Below are 21,530 nucleotides of genomic sequence, written 5' to 3'. Positions count from 1 at the left end.
ATCTGACAGGCAACGGGGGAGAAATTTGGCATCGCCCCATTTAAAGGGATCACTTACCGGTTCATTGGAAGGTCAAGCAGCAATGATCAGAGTGAGGTTGTGCAGCACGATTAAACCTCCCCTTTAAGAACTAGAAGGCGCCAGTCTGTCTAACGACTTTCTAATTGACAGCGCCGGAACTTGAGTAGCGCTCTGAAGGTAGCACCCCGCTCTCTTACGTTAGCGCCCTAAGAGAAATGTGTAGCGCTTGATTTAGCGCTCCACTTCCCTCTTGGGGGACTAAAACTCAATTTCGCGCCCAGGCGATGTTAGCGCCTCAAAATGGTCGATACCAAATTTTTCCCCCTTACTCTTTTCCCTTCAAAAAACCTGCTTCAGCAGGCAATCTCCCAGGACACCCAGTTTTTACAAGCAATGTGCAGATGGCCAGACTTCATTTAAATAGCTTGGCTTCCTTAATTAGAACAAGTCACTCCCCATTAAAAAGGGCACTTAATAAATTAGTTGCTTAAGGCAGTACTAGCCCTGATTTTAACCTGGGGAGGGCTCAGTGTGATCAGGGGACGGGATGAGCAGGAGTCCCCCGTGAATTGATATCGGTGCGAGTCTCAGGCCACTTTCACTCCTGGGCCTCATTTTAATACTGCAGATGTGTTTCCCACCCAAAGCCGACAGGAATGATGTTATGGCCAGCAGACAGGAGCCAGACGCCACTGGTGACCCAAGGGAATGGTCCCCAGCAGAAAGTTAGTGCTGGATGAGTGATTGCAGAGCCAATGCAGTCCGTTCAGCTGCCTCTGCCACAACTCTCCCACAGACATTTACCATCCAAGTCAAACCTACCCTTATGGTCCTCACTGCCATGGCCCTTTCTCAAATTTCTCTCCTATCTCCCCTCATGCCCACTCTGAGCTCATCTTGTCCATCAGACCCACCTTCTGCTCTCTTGACCACATTCCCACAAAACCACTAACCATCCTACTTTCCTCCCTGGCTCCCATCCTAGCTGACAACGTAAGTGGTTTCCTCTCCTCAGGCACTGCCCCCTCCTTTCAAAGCTGCTGTCATTAACCAATTCCTCAAATAAAACACCCTCAACTCCTCTGTCCTTGCAAACTACTGCCTCATCTCCAACCATCCATTCCTCTCCAAATGCCTTGAATGTGGTCCCAAATCCAGCCCTATCTTTCCCGCAACTCCATGTGTGAATCTCTCCAATTAGGTTGGAGTGCCTTGGTACAGCACTGAAATCTAAGTCCCAAAAGACATCCTCTATGACAGTGATTGTGGTGCACCATCCCTCCTTGTCCTTCTCGACCTGTCTGCAGTCTTTGACAAGGTCGACCACACCATCCTCCTACAGAGTTTCTTCTTTATTGTCCAGCTCATTGGGACCGCCCTCACTTGGTTTTACTCTTACCTATCCAATCATTGCCAGAGCATCTACAGCAATAGCTCTTCTTCCTGCCCCCTCTGGAATTCCCCAAGGATCTATCCTTGGCCCCCTCCTCTACCTCATCTACATGCTGCCTCTTGGCGACATCATCTGAAGACACAGGGTCAGCTTCTACATGTACACTGATGACACCCAGCTCTACCTCTCCACCACCTCTCTTCACCCCATCACTGCATCTGTGTTGTCAGACTACTTGTCTTGACACCCAGTCTTGGATCAGTTGCAATTTCCTACAGTTAAACATTGGGAAGAGCGATGCCTTCAATTCCATCCTACTCTCCCACATTACAACAGTGACTACACTTCAGAAGTATTTCATTGGCTGTAAAGCACGTTGCAACGTCCAGTGGTCATGAAAGGTGCTATATAAATGCAAGTCTTTCTTTTTCTCCAGCCACTGTCTCAGGTTGTAGCTGACTGTTTGTAACCTCGACATCCTATCTGACCCTGAGCTGAACTTCCGACCCCATATTCTCTAACTCACAAAGACCACCTATTTCCACCTCTGTAACATCACCCACCTTCACACTCTTGCCTCAGCCCATCTGCTCCCGAAATCCTTATCCATGACGTTGTCCCCTCCAAACTCAATTATTCCAATGTTCTCCTGGCTATCCCATCCTCCTTTAGCCCATCCAAAACTCTGCTGCCCATTATCCTAACTTGCATCAAGTCCCACTCACCCATCACCCCTGTGCTGTGTTTCCCAACACTTCAAATTTAAAATTCTCATTTTTGCCTTTGAATCCCTTCATAGCTTCACCACTGGCTATCTCTGTAACCTTCTCTAGCCCAGGTACCCCGAGACTCGTATGCTTCCAACTCTGGCCTCTTGTTCATTCGACCATTGACGGCGTGCCTTCAGGCGTCCTGGCCCCAAGCTCTGGAATTCCCTTCTGTGGGAGTGATGTACAGGCCCCCTAACAGTAACCACATGGTAGGATGGAGTATAAAGGAAGAAATAATGGGAGCTTGTCAGAAGGGTACGGCAATAATCATGGGGGATTTTAATCTGCATATAGACTGGAAAAATCAGATGGGCAAAGGTAGCATAGATGAGGAGTTCATGGAATGTTTTCAGGATAGTTTCTTACAACAGCACATTCTGGAGCCAACCAAAGAGCAGGCTATACTAGACCTGGTATTGTGCAACAAAATAGGATTAATTAATGACCTCATAGTGAAGGCGCCCCTACGTAGCAGCGATCATAATATGATTGAATTTTACATTCAGTTTGAGAGAGAGAAGAGTGGGTCCAAGACTAGTATTTTAAACTTAAATAAGGGCAATTATGAGGGCATGAAAGCAGAGCTAGCTAAAGTGAACTGGCAAATTAGTTTAAGGGATAGGTCAATAGAGTTGCAGTGGCAGACATTTAAGGGGATATTTCAAAATACACAGAATATATACATTCCAACAAGAAAGAAAAATTCCAAGGGGAGGACCCACCATCCGTGGTTAACTAAAAAAAGTTAAAGATAGCATTAAACTTAAAGAAAAAGCATATAATTGTGCAAAGATGGGTGGCAGGTCAGAAGATTGGACAGAATATAAAAAACAGCAGAGAATGACTAAAAGATTAATAAGGAGAGAAAAATTAGAGTACGAGAGAAAGCTAGCTAGAAATATAAAAACAGATAGCAAGAGTTTCTATAGATATTTAAAAAAGAGTTAACAAAGTGACGTTGGTCCTATAAAAAGTGCGTCTGGGGAATTAATAATGGAAAATAAAGAGATGGCAGTTCAATTGAACAGGTATTTTGCATCGGTCTTCACTATAGAGGATACAAGTAACATCCCAGAAATAGCTGTAAATCAGGAAATGGAAGGGAGGGAGGAACTCAAGAAAATTATAATCACCAGGGAAGTGGTACTGAGCAAAATGTTGGAGCTGCGGGCTGACAAGTCCCCAGGTCCTGATGGACTTCATCCTAGGGTCTCAAAAGAAGTGGCTAGTGAGATAGTTGATGCGTTGGTTTTAATTTTCCAAAATTCCCTAGATTTGGGGAAGGTTCCATTAGATTGGAAAATAGCGAATGTAGCTCCTTTATTCAAAAAGGGAGAGAGACAGAAAGCAGGAAACTACAGGCCAGTTAGCTTAACATCTGTCATAGGGAAGATGTTAGAAGCTATTATTAAAGGTGTTATAGCAGGACACTTAGAAAAGTTCAAAGTAATCAGGCAGAGTCTGCATGGTTTTGTGCAAGGGAAATCATGTTTAACCAATTTATTGGAGTTCTTTGAGGAAGTAACATGTGCTGTGGATAAAGGGGAACTGGTGGATGTACTGTACTTAGATTTCCAGAAGGCATTTGATAAGGTGCCACATCAAAGGTTATTGCGGAAAATAAAAGCTCATGGTGTAGGGGGTAACATATTGGCATGGATAGCTAACAGGAAACAGAGTAGGCATAAATGGGTCATTTTCTGATTGGCAAGATGTAACGAGTGGTGTGCCACAGGGATCAGTGCTGGGGCCTCAACTTTTTACAATTTATATAAATAACTTAGATGAAGGGACTGAAGGTATGGTTGCTAAATTTGCTGATGGCACAAAGATAGGTAGGAAAGTAAATTGTGAAGAGGACATAAGGAGGCTACAAAGGGATATAGATAGGTTAAGTGAGCGGGCAAAGATCTAACAAATGGAGTATAATATGGGAAAATGTGAAGTTGTCCATTTTGGCAGGAAGAATAAAAAAGCATATTATCTAAATGGTGAGAGTTTGCAGAGCTCTGAGATGCAGAGGGACCTGGGTGTCTTAGTGAATGAATCGCAAAAAGTTACTATGCAGGTACAGCAAGTAATTAGGAAAGCTTATCATTTATTGTGTGGGGAACTGAATACAAAAGTAGGGAGGTTATGCTTCAGTTGTACAGGGCATTGGTGAGACCACACCTGGAGTACTGTGTACAGTATTGGTCTCCTTATTTAAGGAAGGATGTAAATGTGTTGGAAGCAGTTCAGAGAAGGTTTACTAGACTAATACCTGGAATGGGTGGGTTGTCTTATGAGGAAAGGCTGGACAGGCTAGGCTTGTATCCACTGGAGTTTAGAAGAATAAGAGGTGACTTGATTGAAACGTATAAGATCCTGAGGGGGCTGGGAAGGGTGGATGTGGAGAGGATGTTTCCTCTTGTGGGAGAATCTAGAACTAGGGGTCACTGTTTAAAAATAAGGGGTCGCCCATTTAAGATAGAGATGAGGAGAAATTTTTTCTCATAGAGGGTCGTGAGTCTTTGGAACTCTCTTCCTCAGAGGGCGGTGGAAGCAGAGTCTTTGAATATTTTTAAGGCAGAGGTAGATAGATTCTTGGTGAGCAAGGGGGTGAAAGGTTATTGGGGGTAGGCGGGAATGTGGAGTAATCGGATCAGCCATGATCTTATTGAATGGTGGAGCATGCTCGAAGGGCCGAGTGGCCTACTCCTGCTCCTAATTCATATGTTCGAATCACCACCTATCTATCCTCCTTTAAGACCCTAATTAAAATTCACCTCTTTGATTAGGCTTTTCATCACCCCTCCTAATATCAACTTCTTTGGCTCGGCGTTCATTTGTCTGATTATGTCTCTGTGAAATGCCTTGAAGTGTGTTTCTACATTGAAGGCACTCTATAAAAACAAGTTGTTGTTGTATGATTGGCATACAATTGGAAACTGACTCCATACTTCCTGAGAATTTTGCCAAAGGAGCTCATGTCCATGGTGAAGAGAAGGGGACCAAGGATGGACAGCGTAGACAGCAGAGGAGAAGCCAATGGACACAATGCAGTGCCTACACTGCGAACGGCATGAGTGGAACTCGAAGAGACCAGTACCACAGAGGCGGACATCAGAAGGGAGGTGTTGGAGGAGAATGCAATAGTCACAGGTAGCAGAGAGGTTGATGAGGATGAGAAAGTCATGGACATGGTCACATAGGATGTTATTTGTGTCTTTGACCAATGCAGCTTAGTGCTGTGGTTGGTGCAGAAGCTCTTATCAAACACTGATGGACCTGCTGTACATTTCCACATTCGGCTTTTAGGCATTTGCAGTTTTTTTCTCTAATAAAATGGGTTTGGTTAAAATCTGGTGATTCAGGCTACCCAGCTGCAAATGCAGTATCAAGTATGGAACTGAACCAATACAGATGTGGAAGGTCGCAGATTAATCCCCAGTCCATGCTGAGTTGCTGATTTCAGGCAGGTAGCAGTACAGCTGCCGTTACCAATTCTGGTCTGGGGTGGGAAGGAATCACTGTCTAGCGATCCCTACTGGAAAATGCACAGGTATGGGTATTGGGTGAGAAAATGATCGGTCTTAGCTATGATGACCTCCATGGTGGAATATCCTGCTGAAAGTTAGGGGGAAAAATTTGGTTGGTTAGCACCTCCGGGGGTGTTAACGGGGCGGTAGCAACTTAGCGCCGCTCGCAAAATTGACCAGTTGTTTTGCGCTGGCACTAAACACTACCGCCACGACCTCCTGCGTCGGCAGATCGTGACGTCAGTCGAACGTGCAACGCCCCAGACTAGATATTAAGTCGCGCCCCGTGCCTTAGCACCTGCCGCTAGGATCTACAGGTAGAGGGCAACGTGTTCAAGTTGGGAAGGGGCTGGGGGAGCGCTATTTAAAGGCGGGCGCTTCCTGCCTTTTCTTGTCGGCAAAATTTTTTGTTACACGCAGGTTGAGAGGGAGAGAGATGTCTAGAGAGATTTAACACTGTCCTAAGGCGTTTTGGCCCTCAGCACCACTTTTGAGGTTCCCAAGCGCCGAGTTCTTTCACTGGGCCTATCCATTAGTGCTTCCAACACAATCGCTTTTGAGGTCTCTCCAGGCCGAGCAGGTTGTGGCTGTCCAGCAAGATGGCTCTTCCCCTTTAAGAACTGGATGGTGCCAGTCTGTCTGGCTTCCATGGTAACTGACATCGCCTGAGCTTCGGTAGCGTTCTGAGGTAGCGCTTCGCTCCCCGACTTTTGCACCTTAAGAGAGGTGTGTTACACCTGATTTAGCGCTCAAATCACCTCCAGGGGCGATAGAGGTCAATTTTGCAGCCGGAGGCAATATTTAGCGCCGGACGTTAAACTTTGCGCCCGGCCGATATTAGCGCCCCAAAATGGGTGATACCCAATTTTTCCCCCTTACTGTCTAAGCTCACGCATGAAGAATGGAATCTCGCCCAACTTGCTAAACTGCATTCCAGCGTGATTCAATGCCTTCAGCAGAGCAGAGGAAAACAAAATCTGGTGAATTGTTTTAAGTATAAGATGAACCATTATGAATGGCAAAAATGAATGTTTCTAAGCACAATTTTTTCCCAAAGAGAGGATTATCCTTTCAGAGAAATGCTAAATGTGTGAACAGGTGAGATTATTACAAGTATCCAGCGATGTGGAGCACATTCTGCTGTAGCACTCGGTCTCTGTTTACCTGTGAAGCCGCTTTCTCAAACCCATCCGGATTCATGGACGGCATGATGTGTATCCGTGTGCTGTGAATCAGACTGACGATCCTTTCATTTCCTTTCTGGTATTCATTGCACAGGTACTGTGCCAAGAGGACAAGTAGCTCTCGTCCAACTGCCTCATTCCCATGCATGTTGCCAACGTATTTAAATTCTGGCTTCCCTGTAAGGCAGAAGGCAGACAAGAAGCATGAGTATTTTTCCAAAATTTGAAGTCCAGCCACTTTAGGAACTAGCTAAACCATTTATTGGGAATTTATAAAGGATAGTGCTAAATTTTGCTCCAAACCCAGAAATTTCTTAAGCTTCCCATGTCCCTTGACTGCTACAGGCTATGCCTGGCCTGTGGTCAAGAGGGCAGACAGCCAACCTGCTCTAAATTCTCAGCAGAAAGTAGGTGAGCAGTCACAGATCGCCCTTTATTGGAGGTGCTTGATCTCTGCTTAGCTGCCCACAGAGATGGGCACTGGTGGCAGCAGGTCTGTCACCCATCTACTGAGGCATGGGGACATGCTTAGTTTATGGAGATCATGGAATATTTTCCACTCAGTCTCCATGTACCTGTGATCAGGAATTGAATGGATGGGAGAGGGGAAATGGGGAGAAAGAGAAGGGAAAAACAAAACTTTTCTTGAAAAGATTACAAAATACTGTGAAGTACTTATGTTGCCATCAACTGATTTACAGGGGGAGAAATTGGTCTTCAGCAGTAAGGCGAAACGAGCAAGTGAATAGGCAGCCCGCTTGACTTCAATGGAAAAGAAAATCTGACAGGGTATGAAACGGGCTGCTGATTCGCTATTGCCCATTTTGCACTACCTCCAAGGACCAATTTCACCCCCACAGAGTCTGCAGGATATTACAGTCCATGTTTATACAGCAGACGCAACCCCTGCAGAATAATAACAGTGCAAAGCCCATGATTAACACAAGAGCAAGGCCAAAATGGTCATTATAATACCATGGAACCATTTTCAAATTTGACAAACCACTTCACATATAAAAAGAAAGCAGTTGTGTTTTAACATTTGTATATGGATGGGTTTGCAATTATATTCTAAAAAGATTAAAAAACTGTGAAATGTTGCCATTTTCTGGTGAAATTCTAATGTAACAGTTACATATGCTTTATTTGTATTCATGCATAACAAAGTGACGAGTGACAACACTGGGGAAAATGGACAGCTTTACCATTTTCCACTCATTTCCAGACCCAACACATGTCAGAAGTAATGTAGCACTGTCCATTTGCCCCACACTGTAGCTCTTTCTTCTCTTTCTCTATTTAGATGCCTAAATCTAATTTCAGAAGAGCATCTGCTGCACCATCCTAACTGTTCTCTTCATCACCTCTAAGCGAGAGATTGTCAACCAAGTGCCAATTGTAACAAGTTCCCACTGAGAAGGCGTTAAAAGATTGCCCACTCATTTCACTCAGGAGCTTTCAAACAGAGCAGGCTTTCATTGCATCAGAGCTGCATTTAAACCCAGGTCCAGTCCGTGAAAGGACAATGTTCTCCTAACACACCATGCCATCCAGTCCCCTACAAATACCCTTTTGTAGTTTTATAAATCCCACACTTGTCTCAGGATTTTCATTTCAAATTAAAGCTCTAAAGTTAATTCAAACAAATCAGGCATGGAAAGAAAATACATTCATGGTAATGGAAAAAAGAATACCAACACAGTTCTTTAGACCAAGCACTGTGCAGACAAGAGGAACATATTAATTTACTCAAACAGTAATTCGTTTTTAATATTGATTTAAAACCCAAAATGAAAATGCGAGATGGTTCTACAGTTTGTCGCATTTATAAAGAACAAGGCCCTTCTTTTGAATTCTATTATCTAAGTAAAATCCAAGGCCATGGAAGTCAGTAAAGTAGGTAAGGATGTGGCAATATCACTTTGCGCCCTATCTCTTAAAAAGGCTGTTCTGTACTGTAAGACAATATGTTCTCTGTATACGCTGGTGTGCTCTGCCAGGCAGGTGCATCTGTTGCGTGGGTGGAGCAGAGCGGACATGCAATGTGTGCAGCATCACTTGTCTGCACAGATAAGTAACATTTTTGAGATGAGCAGTAAAGTGTTTGGGGTTTGAATAGTTTGACGACAGTTCCTGCGGATCAAGTGGATCAGAGAGATATGAAGGATCCTGTTAACATATTGAAGAGGCTCCATCACAGACAAGGCCACCACTTACTTGTATTTCTCACCACCTACATCCCCCAACCACTTTCCAACCCCACTTTCCACTGTACCCGCCTCTGGAAAAACTCTCCCCCAAGTCACTTACAAACTCACAACTGCTTCTACGTCTGCAATCGTCAATCTACTCAACCACTCCCTCATCTTTGATGCCCTTGCCCTAGTAAAACTTTCACTCGCTCCTATCTTGGTTGTTCCTCCTGATATGGCCCCCATCTCCACTTTTCAAATCTAAGGTTCACAGACTTGAGTGTATCTGGCACACAACTGGTTTAGTCATCCATCACTAATCTTGCTGCACCACATCAAGCACCACCAGGCTTCACTCTCCTCTGCCTAAACCAACCACTGGGCAGCAAAGATGGCTTCTTTTCTCTACTACCAACTGTCTGCTCTCCCCTGCCCCCTTCACCTTCACCTCCAACAACAAGTGCGAGAAGCTCATGGACTTCTTTGTCATGACGATTGAGACCATCCATTCAGCAGCCTGTGCTGCTGCTTTCCCCTGACCTGTACCTGACCCTGTTTCTTTCTCTAGTTTGTTATCATTTCCCTCATGCCCTCGCTAGCTGACATTGTAAATGGTTCCCACTCTTCAGATAATGTGCCCTCCCTTTCAAAACTGCCATCATTACCCCATCCTCAAAATACCCACCCTCAACTCCTCTATCCTTGCAAACTACCACCCCATCTCCAACCTCAATTTCCTCTCCATAATCCTCGAATGTGTTGTCACCTCCCAAATCCGTGCCTATTTTTCCCACAACTCCAACTCATCATGGCTTTCCCCTCCCTATCTCTGTAACCTCCTCCAGCCTTACACCCTCCAAACCCAGAACTATCCATTTCTTTATCTCTTGTGTATCTGCCCTTCCATTACCCCACCATTGGTCACTTTGAATTCCCTCTCTAAACCCCTTTGCCTCGCCACCTCCTTCTCCTCCTTTAAGACCATTCTTAAAGCCCACCTCTTTGACCAAGCTTTTGGTCTCCCCTCCTAAAGTCTGCGCCTTTGGTCCGTTTTTGCCTGATTATGCATCTGTGAAGCATTTTGGGGTGTTTATTGTATGTTAAAAGAGCTATACAAATGTATATTGTTTGTTATTATTATTGTGTTAGAGCATTGCCCTTTGTGAAGCACTGGTAGGAGGTTGTTAGGTTGTGGTCTTATTCTGACTTCCTGTGGATTTGTCTGGGTGTGTGGGAGGTATCTGGGTCTTATGGGGTTCAGGAAAGCACTTCAGACGACCTGATATCTCCAGAGTTCCATGCAGAGTCCATACATTATTCAGACTGCATGTTCCACAAGTGTTCAGCTGACATGTGTTGTGGGGAGCTTTGCACTTCAATTGAACGGTTAAATTGAAATTAAACTGAAAAATATTACTCAAGCCAAATTATAGATTATGTGAACAAATAAAGCAGGTAAAAAAATGAAAGTGGGGTGGGGTGGGGAGGGGAATAAAGATTACCAGGAGATCTTAATAGGAAGGCAGAGGCAAAGTTCTGGAAAGGGGATGAGAAACAATTCAGTAAGATAGTCCATGACATGGCTTAATCAGTTCCAAAATGATTCATTCGGGGTTGACCTTTGTGGTTTATACAGAATCCTTGCAACCCCACAGTATAGATCAGTTAGAGGAAACTACAAATGTGTGTCATAACTATAATGTATATTCTAAATAGGTAAAACATCTGACCTTCTTGCACCAATTATCAATTTATGTATTTCATGCTCAATTATGCTGGCAGTAAATGCCACATTCTGACCATTCTTTCATACTGAAAAGATCCTCACTAGTCCAAGGATAAAAAGAACTTTCATTCATATAGCACTTTATCATGTCCTCAGGACATCCCAAAGCACTTCACATTCAATGATCTACTATTCTTATGTAGGCAACTGAGACAGCACAGCAAGATCCCAGAAACAGGAAATGAGATGAATGACCAGTTATTCTGTTTTTATGGTGTTGCTTGAGGGATGAATACTGGCAAGGATACCAGGAGAATTTCTTGTTCTTCTTTGAAAATTACCACATTTACCTAAACATGAAAGCGGGGCCTCTGTTTGATGTTTCATCTAAAAGAAAACATTGATCTCTTCCAATAGTGCCACACTTACCTGAAGTGGCATACGGCCTCCGTTTGATGTCTCCTCTGAAATACAGCATCTCCAACAATGCAGCATGCCCTCAGTACTGTACTGGGGTATCAGCCTAAATAATGTACTCAAATCCTGGGGCTTGAACTCACACTCTTCTGACTCAGATGGGAGAGTATTACCAATTGAGCTAAGCTGACAACTATCACTATACCTCACAATGCACTGTTGCATCCAGCACGATTTTCAAAAACAAAATTATGTTTTGATTTCAGGAATGAAGTATTTTGTTCAACACTCTGAAAATCTGATTGAAAAACATAATACTTGTGTATTTATTGTAGTGAGGCTGGAGGAGAGGCCTATTGATTTTTTTTAGGAAAATCTGCAATGTCATCATTCAATTGTTTAGTCTACTGTTAATTCCCCTACACTATCTATGTGGTTGCAGATTATTTCTCAAAGAAAAAAGACTTATGGTCACAGTTCATTGTTTAATTTAATTTCATGCTCCCTTTGAGACTCGCACCACCACCTTTCCTCAGTGGGTAGGCGATGGGCCGTGGACCACAACAAAGCTTCGATCGATTCAATTCCACATTTAGCTGACATTTGTGTTGTACACAAGTAGCTCTGACCATTCTCCACGACCCCTTTCCCACGATCACTCTTCCTCATGCCCCAAAGACAAGCAGAAAGGCTGATGGGACATGTTCTCATCCTTGCAAGAGCTTGGATTTTATTAAAGTTGAGAAAACATTGGAATAAATCAACAATTTGTCAGGATCTTAGTCAGAAATTATGGCAAAGCTTCTGATTGCACTAACAATGTGGAGCAAGGGGTGAAATGAAGAAATTGCACCCGTGCAGTCGACTGCTTATCACCTTATATGCCTGTATTGCAGGCTTTCTATCAACTGTACCATTTCTAGAGCACTATGCTGAATGCTAATCATGAGCCAGAGGTGCACCAGGCACCGTCACTTTTACAATTAAAAACTGGTTGCAGATTTTGATGCACACCGCGGACTTTTACATGTTTGGCACTGATATACTATAATCATTGATAGAGAGGGATGTGCTGGATCTGACAGGTAAATCAAATGTCTCCAATTTTACAGTGGTTTAATTCAATTACAATGAATGCTGAACAACTAAAACAGCATGATAAATATGATAAATGCAGATATTAGGATATTAATGTGGAAGAGAGAACTGTACTTGCAGATGTTCTATAATGATTTATTTCTACATTTTGTCAAGCCAACTATTTACAGAGCAATGCTAGGCATAGATACCTTAATTAATACAATGGAAACTTGTTGTCTCATTTATACATATTGCCATATATTTTAATTGTTTTGCCTCCTTTCAGATTATAGAACAAACTGTAGCTTCTGATTCCAGCTGGATTCATTTCCATATTTCATTGTGATTGAGAAGATATTGCCCTAGATGTTTGGATAGTTGCAACTGTCATTTTCCTGCTGATTGGATTGTGTAATTGAGCTCCACACTTGTGCAATGCATATTATTTGTTGATTGTGGTGCAGCATTTGAGCACTGTATATTTAAACTGCAGCTTTGTCAAGTTTATCTTCAAATATTGACTTCAAAAGGGACTAAGCGTTAAAAGCAGGAGATTGCTTTTGTTGTGCTGATTTCTGAACAGGCAAAAGGCTCACTCTGGATTACTTAGAGTTCATTCCTTACAATTTGTTCAAATGTACAAGTGATACAAGAAGATAAAACTACTCACTTTTGCCAGTAGCTAGAAATTTGTTTTTCAAAGAAAAAGAAATCCGATTATATTTCTTCAGAAGAGTTGCTTATTAAGGGCGATTGACCGAAGATAGATATGGCTGTTTACATTTTATGGTCATATTTTATGGTATAAATATTAGCTGCTTAGCCTGAGAAATCTGATCTGTGTTTAGTATCTGACATCCCTAATTGATTCACAGTGTAGCACAAGACTACGTGTAATCCAGTAAACAGATTAATGCAAATTAGGGTCATGCAATTCTGCGAAGGGCAGATTATCGATAAAAATACAACTCCCAGACTGTAGGGGCCCAAAGTTTACTTACAGGAAATAAGATGAATCAATCAGTGGAGATAGAAAACTGTTCAATAAAAACACAAAATTGTAACAAGTCAATTAACTTATCGACTTTCTTCAACATTTGTTCCTGTTTTGCTAATTTTCTATATGACGATTTGATTCATTTAGAAATCGATATATTTTTGAATATTAAGGGAATCAAGGGATATGGGGATAGTGCAGGAAAGTGGAGATGAGGTAGAAGATCAGCCATGATCTTATTGAATGGCGGAACAGGCTCGAAGGGGTGAATGGCCTACTTCTGCTCCTATTTCTTATGTTCGTAAGATATATTCCAGCAATGTTATACAGAATTTTCTGGCTATTGAAAAATTGACAACATACTAGCTACATGAATTGGGGCCAGGCATCCACATGTAAACTCAAATCAAAATGCCCTTCATATTGATGTACTTGTTAACTGATCTCAACTGGGCAGCAGTATAGCACTATGATTTTCCTCAGTGTCCCTGGGCACATAGATGGGAAAAAGTATCAGCCAGCATTCCTGATCCTAATCTCTACCCTGCTGGAAAGTACGTGGAGTAAAAACTAATAGAAAAAGTATCAGACTCAACTGTGATGATTAAACAGCTTACTGACATCTAGGATAGTCCACACATTAAGACTGGCCAGGTGTTTGAGGTCTTGGAGGGCTGTCATCCTAGCAAGAGGCTCTGGAGGTAATGTTAACTTTGGGCGATGGTGTAAAATGGGTGCTATCGAATTAGTTGCCAATTAGGCACCACGCCCAATTTTCCTTTCCACTGAAGTCAATAGAAGCGATAATCGGACGTGGTGTACAATTGGCAGCCAATTCGACTGCTCATTTCACACCATCGCCCCGAAGTGAAAGTTACCCACTCTGTCTTCCAGAGTCAAAGGGTGAAAAGTAGGGAAAAGTTATTTTATAAACTGTTGCAATAACAAATGTCAAAGTATCTGCAACTCTAGTTGTGTCACATATTTTCCCTTAAATTATGGGATATTAAGCTCCACCAGCCACAATTCTTTTCAATTTGTTTCTATACAGGAATAGTGGGGCCAATTTCCATCTTCAGTTCTAAGTCAGTCCTAAATGATTAAGAACCGGTGCAAATTCTGTCCAAATAAAGTCAAGTCAAGTAACACTCAATTCCCAGATGTAAGCTGATTTGCATAATTATTCACAGCACAGGATGCCAATTTAGGTGGGTCTAGGGAAGACACAAGTGTCAGGAGAAGAAAACTGCATACAAGTCAAATCTAAAGGGATGGTGACAATTAAAGGGAAGTACTGTATTACAATACATGGACAAAAATTTAGAAAGCTTTTGGAAAGTCTCAAGAAGCATTTTAATCTAGTATCAGCCTTAGCTAAGATTGATGGGGCAAGGGATTAAGAATTGGCAAGCAAAAATGATAGGAAAGGAAACCCTAGGTACAGGCATCAGTCTGCAGACAAGTAATGGTGCAGCCCATTACCCAAGCATATTGGATGCATGTTGAAGTCAAGGTGGGGCTGCATGAGGTGCTGTCAAGGAAGGTTGCCTTCTGTCCCATTCCATGGTACCATTCCCATAGGTCAGCACTGCAGTATGCCTATAAGGAAGTGTAGCCAGGTTTCAGGCCACCACTAACCATTACTGTCCCCACATGCACCATCCCTGGTAACCATAGATGTTCTTCCAATAGATGGCATAGCTCTGGATGTGTCTCCCTGCTGACCCAGATCCTGAGAGGTCTGGTTCCCATGATCATTGCCAGGTTTGATGATATCTTGGCAGGAGTGATCAATAGACAATGCTGGTTCTTGATCACCATGTCTTCTTTCATGCAGTACTATGTAAAATATGATATGCTCTGATTAGGTACTCCTAAAGAACTTTGCAGCATAAGGGTTAGTGATGCCATTGGGGGTTTGCTGGTGCAGCTTCCTTTGGGAAGAGGAACCTCTACCAGCATTATGTCTGCCAAAATGATTTAATTTCACCTCTCTACAGATGGGTGCCAGCACTGGGGCAGGAGGGGGATGTGGAAGGGGGGGGCATAATGCACTTCTAGGGCAACTTGACCAGCCTCACATTCCTCCATAGGTCCTCCTCATCGTTTGAACATGTCAGCTAGGAGGATTTCCATTGGCTAAACATTGATGCTAGGAAAGGAAGCTGGGAACAAATAAAAATAAGTAAACTACCACAAAGGCAACATACAAAATAGTAAGATGCCCTAAAAACTTAGCAGTTTTTATACTGCCCTACCAGCTAAAAGTCCATTGGGTTGCCTTGGTAGCCAGCATACATAATAGCCAGAAAATGGAGCCCTCTTTTTTCATACTGATATGAAGCTCCCACCTGGTACAGATTGGGAGCATGTACTGCCCACCCCAGATCTGACTGCAACATCTAGGAGGGGCTGCAAAATGGGCAGAGATCAGGGGGAACTAATTTTCACCCAAAATTTGCAGTCCATCAGGCCCTATGTGCATCTGTTTTGGCACAAGTAGGGCATAATGATTACTAAGAATTAGACCCCATAGCTTTTCCGGTTTTGCAAGATAGCAGAGCACCTGTAAGCAGAGTAACGTGGGAAATTTCTTTCATTTATTAGACAAGCAGATAGAAGCAGCAATTGTAATGACAGCCTAGAAATTACTGTTGGTGAATTAAGAGGATAAATGCTTAACATTTATTGTTCTGCTATTTAAACTGAGACATTAACCTATTTAAAATCAATGGGTCAAAATAGTGGAAATGTCATGCAAATGTGTTAAGCACTTGCACACTAATATCACCAACAATAATTACTAGAGTTATACCCCTAGCGTCAACTTTCATCAAAATTAAAGCATCCTCTTTCACACAGGCATCTCACCACATTCGACTCGCGTCTTCTATGAACTAAAACTTGCACCTCTGCATGTGGTAAGTAGGATTGCATGCCATGGAACTAATCATTTCCTTTTAGCTACATTATAACACACCAGAGACCAAGTGGATGACTACCATGTTTTGTCAGAGTATATCATTGTAGCCCTATCTCCAAACCGTGCTCACTTCAAGTGCATCTTCACTGCTGCGAGCACAGGATTGTGGAATCACCTCTACATATCTATATATATAAAAGGATATGTCTCTCTGTCTGTCTCTGTGTCTGTCTCTCTGTCCGGCTATACAATCAAAAGTTATAGAGCGTACCTACACATATGTTATATCAAAAGAAAGCTCATAATTAGGGGACTCTTGTAGGTGTATTTACTTTTTGGTCGGACAAAAATTGTGCCGACGGTATCCAAAAAACGTTTAAAATTCCGCTCATTATCCGCTCATTTGCATCGAGTGGGGGCGGGTTCATTGCGTGTGCGGGCGGGCCATCCTACAGTTGAGTGACAGGACCATTGACCAATCCTACACTTCAGTGACCTGACGGTTGACCAATCGGTGCGTGTGTGGGCGGGCCTTATCATTCTGAACCGAGGTGAGTGTCAGTCATCTTCATTCCTAACTACTAACTATTGATTTATTTTTCCCACTTTCTGTGTGTGTGGAGGGGATTTTATCCAGCACAAGTTTGGTACTTAGTAGCCCAACTAGCTCATTATATAATTTGCGTGTAATAAATGAGTCCAGTATGTGATTTATTTCTCGGGGCCATGTCAGTGCGGGGGCCCGGGGCCTAGGCTTCTCCAACCGCCAGCAGCGCAACTCCAGTCCCAGGCTCCTGGCCAAGACAGGGACCAATACTGGCAGAGGGGAGAGGGTCTGCTGCCTCCGCTCCATTCCCGGGGTCGGTAGGTGGGGAGGCTTCATAAGCAACTGGGGTAGGTTGCAAGCCCCGAATAATTATCTGAAGGTCCCGTGTTTGCAACTGAGGGGATTTCTTCTGCTGACAGCCCCAGGTTAATGGTAGCCATCTTTGTCAAGGAGGGCGAAAAGTTTCAGTGCGACGCCATTTTGATTCAGTGTGTAACAGAATGCATGCGCGGCCATCTTAGTACAGGAACATAGAGTGGGTGGAGCTTCAGTGCTCCCAATCGGGTCCTGGAGAGACAATCGAATGTGTGGGCGGGGCCTAATCTTTCCAACTGAACAGCAAGCGGCGGCCATTGTTGTTTGTCATACAACACACTGACAGGTGAGGACCCCCTTTTTTAATAAAAAGATTGGTGAAGTTGTAAAGTGTATGTTATAGAAAGATTTACCAAAAATGTTTTATAAGTACTTTAAGTTTCATGTTTCAAGGTATTAAAAGGTAGGCTGGGCCATGTCAGTGCAGGGGCCCGAGGCCTAGGCTTCTCCAACGGCCGGCAGCGCAACTCCAGTCCCAGGCTTCCGGCCCAGACAGGGACCAACACTGGCAAAGGGGAGAGGGTCTGTTGGCTCCCCCTCTCCCTTTCCCCCCACTCCCCCCCTTCCCACACACCCCCTTCCCCCCTTCCCACACACCCCCTTCCCCCCCTTCCCACACACCCCCTTCCCCCCTCCCACACACCCCTTCCCCCCTCCCACACACCCTCTTCCCCCTCCCACACACCCCCTCCCCCCTCCCACACACCCCCTTCCCCCCTCCCACACACCCACTTCCCCCCCACACACCCCCTTCCCCCTCCCACAAACACCCTTCCCCCCTCCCAGACACCCCTTCCCCCCCCAACACACCCCCTTCCCCCCTCCCACACACACCCTTCCCCCCACCCAAACCCCCCCTCCCACACTCACCCTCTTCCCACACACCCCCTTCCCCCCCACACCTCCCCTCCCACACCCCCCTTCCCCCCCACACACCCGCTCCCACAACCTCCCACACCCCCCTCCCACACCCCCCGTTCCCCCCTTCCCCCCCACACACCCACTTACCCCCCACACACCCCCTTCCCCCACACACACCCTCTTCCCCCCACACCCCCCCTTCCCCCCCACACACCCCCTTTTCCCCCACCCCCTCCCACCCCCCCACACACACCCTTTTCCCCCACCCCCTCCCACCCCCCTCCACCCCTTTCCCCCACCACCCATTTCCCCCACCCCTTTCCCCTTTCTCTCCTTCCCTCTCTCTCTCCTTCCCTCTCTGTCTCTCTCTCTTTCCCTCTGTCTCTCTCTCCCTCTCTCTGTCTCTCTCTCCCTCTCTCTCTCCCCTCTCTCTCTCTCTCCCCCTCTCTCTCTCTCTCTCTCTCTCTCTCCCCTCTCTCTCTCTCTCTCTCTCCCCTCTCTCTCTCTCTCTCTCTCTCTCACACTCCCAGTCTCTCTCTCTCTCACACTCCCTCTCTCTCTCTCACACTCCCACTCTCTCCCCCACTCTCTCTCTCTCCCCCACTCTCTCTCACTCCCCCACTCTCTCTCTCTCTCCCCCACTCTCTCTCTCTCCCCCACTCTCTCTCTCTCTCTCCCCCACTCTCTCTCTCTCTCCCCCACTCTCTCTCTCTCTCCCCCACTCTCTCTCTCTCTCTCCCCCACTCTCTCTCTCTCCCACTCTCTCTCCCACTCTCTCTCTCTCCCCCACTCTCTCTCTCCCCCACTCTCTCTCTCTCCCCCACTCTCTCTCTCTCTCCCCCACTCTCTCTCTCTCCCCCACTCTCTCTCTTTCCCCCCTCTCTCTCTCCCCCTCTCTCTCTCTCCCCCAATCTCTCTCTCCCTCTCCCCCACTCTCTCTCTCTCCCCCACTCTCTCTCTCTCCCCCCTCTCTCTCTCTCCCCCACTCTCTCTCTCTCCCCCACTTTCTCTCTCTCTCCCCCACTCTCTCTCTATCTCCCCCACTCTCTCTCTCCCCCCCACTCTCTCTCTCCCCCACTCTCTCTCTCGCTCTCCCCCACTCTCTCTCTCTCTCTCCCCCACTCGCTCACTCTCTCCCCCACTCTCTCTCTCTCTCCCCCACTCTCTCTCTCTCTCCCCCCCACTCTCTCAATTTCAATTCAATTCAATTCAAATCGCTTTATTGGCATGATAAGGTACATCTTATGTTGCCAAAGCATCGAAAAACATTTATGGTTGAACAGATAAACGCAGATCTATTCATACAGTGTATAAACAGATATATCCCTGAGTGTATAAATATACATTCGTATAATTTGTATATACTCTTTTCTTAGGTTTACTGGTTGTCCCTCTGTTTATGGCAAGCTGTAACATAGTGTGCCGCTAAGGTTACACAGTTTCTCTGTTCCCCTAGTAGGTATGGGAGTTTTTGGTCGTCATTCAAATTTCTGAATTCAGGGCATATTTGTGAGAATTTTTGGTAGAAATTCTCCCTGATGCCCTGATATTTTCCACAAGCTGTGAGGAAGTGCATCTCTGTCTCCACCACTCCCTGACTGCAGTGAGAGCATATCCTGTCCTCTCTTGGCAGCCGGGTCTGTCTGTGTCTGCCTTTTTCGATCGCCAGGCTATGTTTACTAAGTCTGTACCTTGTCAAGGTTTTTCTCAGTTTGCTATCCTTTACCATGGTCAGGTATTCAGCCATGTTGTATTGTCTGTTTAGGGCCAAGTAGCAATTGAGTTTGTTTTGGGTTTTTGTTGTTTCTGCCCAATATGACAGGTATTTTTCCTTTTGCTTGGTGACAATTGTGTTGGGTCGAATTCCCTGTGCTACGATGTCACTGTCCTGGGGCTGGTTATTGTTAGTAGTGTTAGTGGTTGCTTCACTGAGTCCCAGGACTAGTTGACTGAGGGTATTCTTCTTTATGGTCCTCTCTTGGCATTTCAAGGCTTCGTAATGATAGCAGTGGGGGTTGCTCATTTTTAGGTGTTTCCAAAATTTGGTGGCTCTTTTTTGGATAGTAATTATTAGTGGATATTGGCCTAGTTCTGCCCTGCATGCATTGTTTACGGTTTTCCTTTGAGTCCGGAGGATACTTTTACAGAATTCTGCATGTAGGATCTCAATTGGGTGTTTGTCCCATTTTGCTAATTCTTGTTGTGTTAGCGGTCCCCACACCTCACTGCCATAGAGTGCAATTGGTTCAATTACTGATTTAAAAATTTTGAGCCAAATGCTAATTGGGATTTCTATTTGGATTGATCTTTTAATGGCATAGAAAGCCCTTCTAGCTTTCTCTTTCAGTTCATTCACAGCCAGATGAAAATTTCCCGTACAGCTGATTTTTATGCCCAAGTATGTGCAGTTAGTGGTTTGTTCGATTTTAGTTGTTCCTAGTGTGAAATTTATTCTGGGTCCCTGATGTCTGGATCTTTGCTGGAACACAAGGACTTTGGTTTTTTGGGGGTTTATTGTCAGGGCCCAGGTCTGACAGAATGACTCCAGCAGATCCAGGTTCTGCTGTAGACCCTCCTTAGTTGGTGACAGCAGAACCAGGTCATCTGCATCTCTCTCCCCCCCACTCTCTCTCCCCCCCCACTCTCTCTCTCTCCCCCCCACTCTCTCTCTCTCTCCCCCACTCTCTCTCTCCCCCACTCTCTCTCTCTCCCCCACGCTCTCTCTCTCTCTCCCCCACTCTCTCTCTCTCTCCCCCACTCTCTCTCTCTCTCTCCCCCACTCTCTCTCTCTCTCTCCCCCACTCTCTCTCTCTCCCCCACTCTCTCTCTCTCTCCCCCACTCTCTCTCGCTCGCTCCCCCACTCTCTCTCTCTCTCTCCCCCACTCACTCTCTCTCCCCCACTCTCTCTCTCTCTCCCCTACTCTCTCTCTCTCCCCAGTCTCTCTCTCTCTCCCCGTCTCTCTCTCTCCCCGTCTCCGTCTCTCTCTCCCCCAGTCTCCCTCTCTCTCTCCCCCAGTCTCTCTCTCTCCCACTCTCTCTCTCTCCCACTCTCTCTCTCTCTCTCCCCCACTCTCTCTCTCTCTCATCCCCCACGCTCTCTCTCTCCCCCACTCTCTCTCTCTCTCTCCCCCACTCTCTCTCTCTCTCTCCCCCACTCTCTCTCTCTCTCTCCCCCACTCTCTCTCTCTCTCTCTCCCCCACTCTCTCTCTCTCTCTCCCCACTCTCTCTCTCTCTCCCCCACTCTCTCTCTCTCTCTCCCCCACTCTCTCTCTCTCTCTCTCCCCTCTCTCTCTCTCTCTCTCTCTCTCTCCCCCACTCTCTCTCTCTCCCACTCTCTCTCTCTCTCCCCCACTCTCTCCCTCTCTCCCCCACTCTCTCTCTCTCTCCCCCACTGTCTCTCTCTCCCCCACTCTCTCTCTCCCCCACTCTCTCTCCCCCCCACTCTCTCTCTCCCCCACTCTCTCTCTCTCTCCCCCACTCTCTCTCTCCCCCCCACTCTCTCTCTCCCCACTCTCTCTCTC

At 45.3% G+C, this 21,530-nt stretch overlaps 1 protein-coding gene across 1 annotated transcript in view; it reads right to left on the bottom strand.

Moving 5' to 3' along the window:
* cpe (carboxypeptidase E) overlaps positions 1 to 21,530 on the bottom strand; it is a 217,502-nt gene that overhangs the window by 80,951 nt on the left and 115,021 nt on the right. The window contains exon 2 of the mRNA XM_085962005.1: positions 6,870 to 7,066. Within this exon, the coding sequence (XP_085818131.1) occupies positions 6,870 to 7,066 (197 nt within the window). The remainder of the gene's footprint in view (positions 1 to 6,869; positions 7,067 to 21,530) is intronic.

The sequence above is a fragment of the Somniosus microcephalus genome, chromosome 2 (genome assembly GCF_052327205.1).
Source record: "Somniosus microcephalus isolate GS21.2 chromosome 2, FLI_Smic_1.0, whole genome shotgun sequence".
Lineage (NCBI taxonomy): Eukaryota > Metazoa > Chordata > Chondrichthyes > Squaliformes > Somniosidae > Somniosus > Somniosus microcephalus.
Note: the sequence above shows the minus strand (reverse complement) of the source record. Positions and strands in the feature narration are given on the sequence as shown.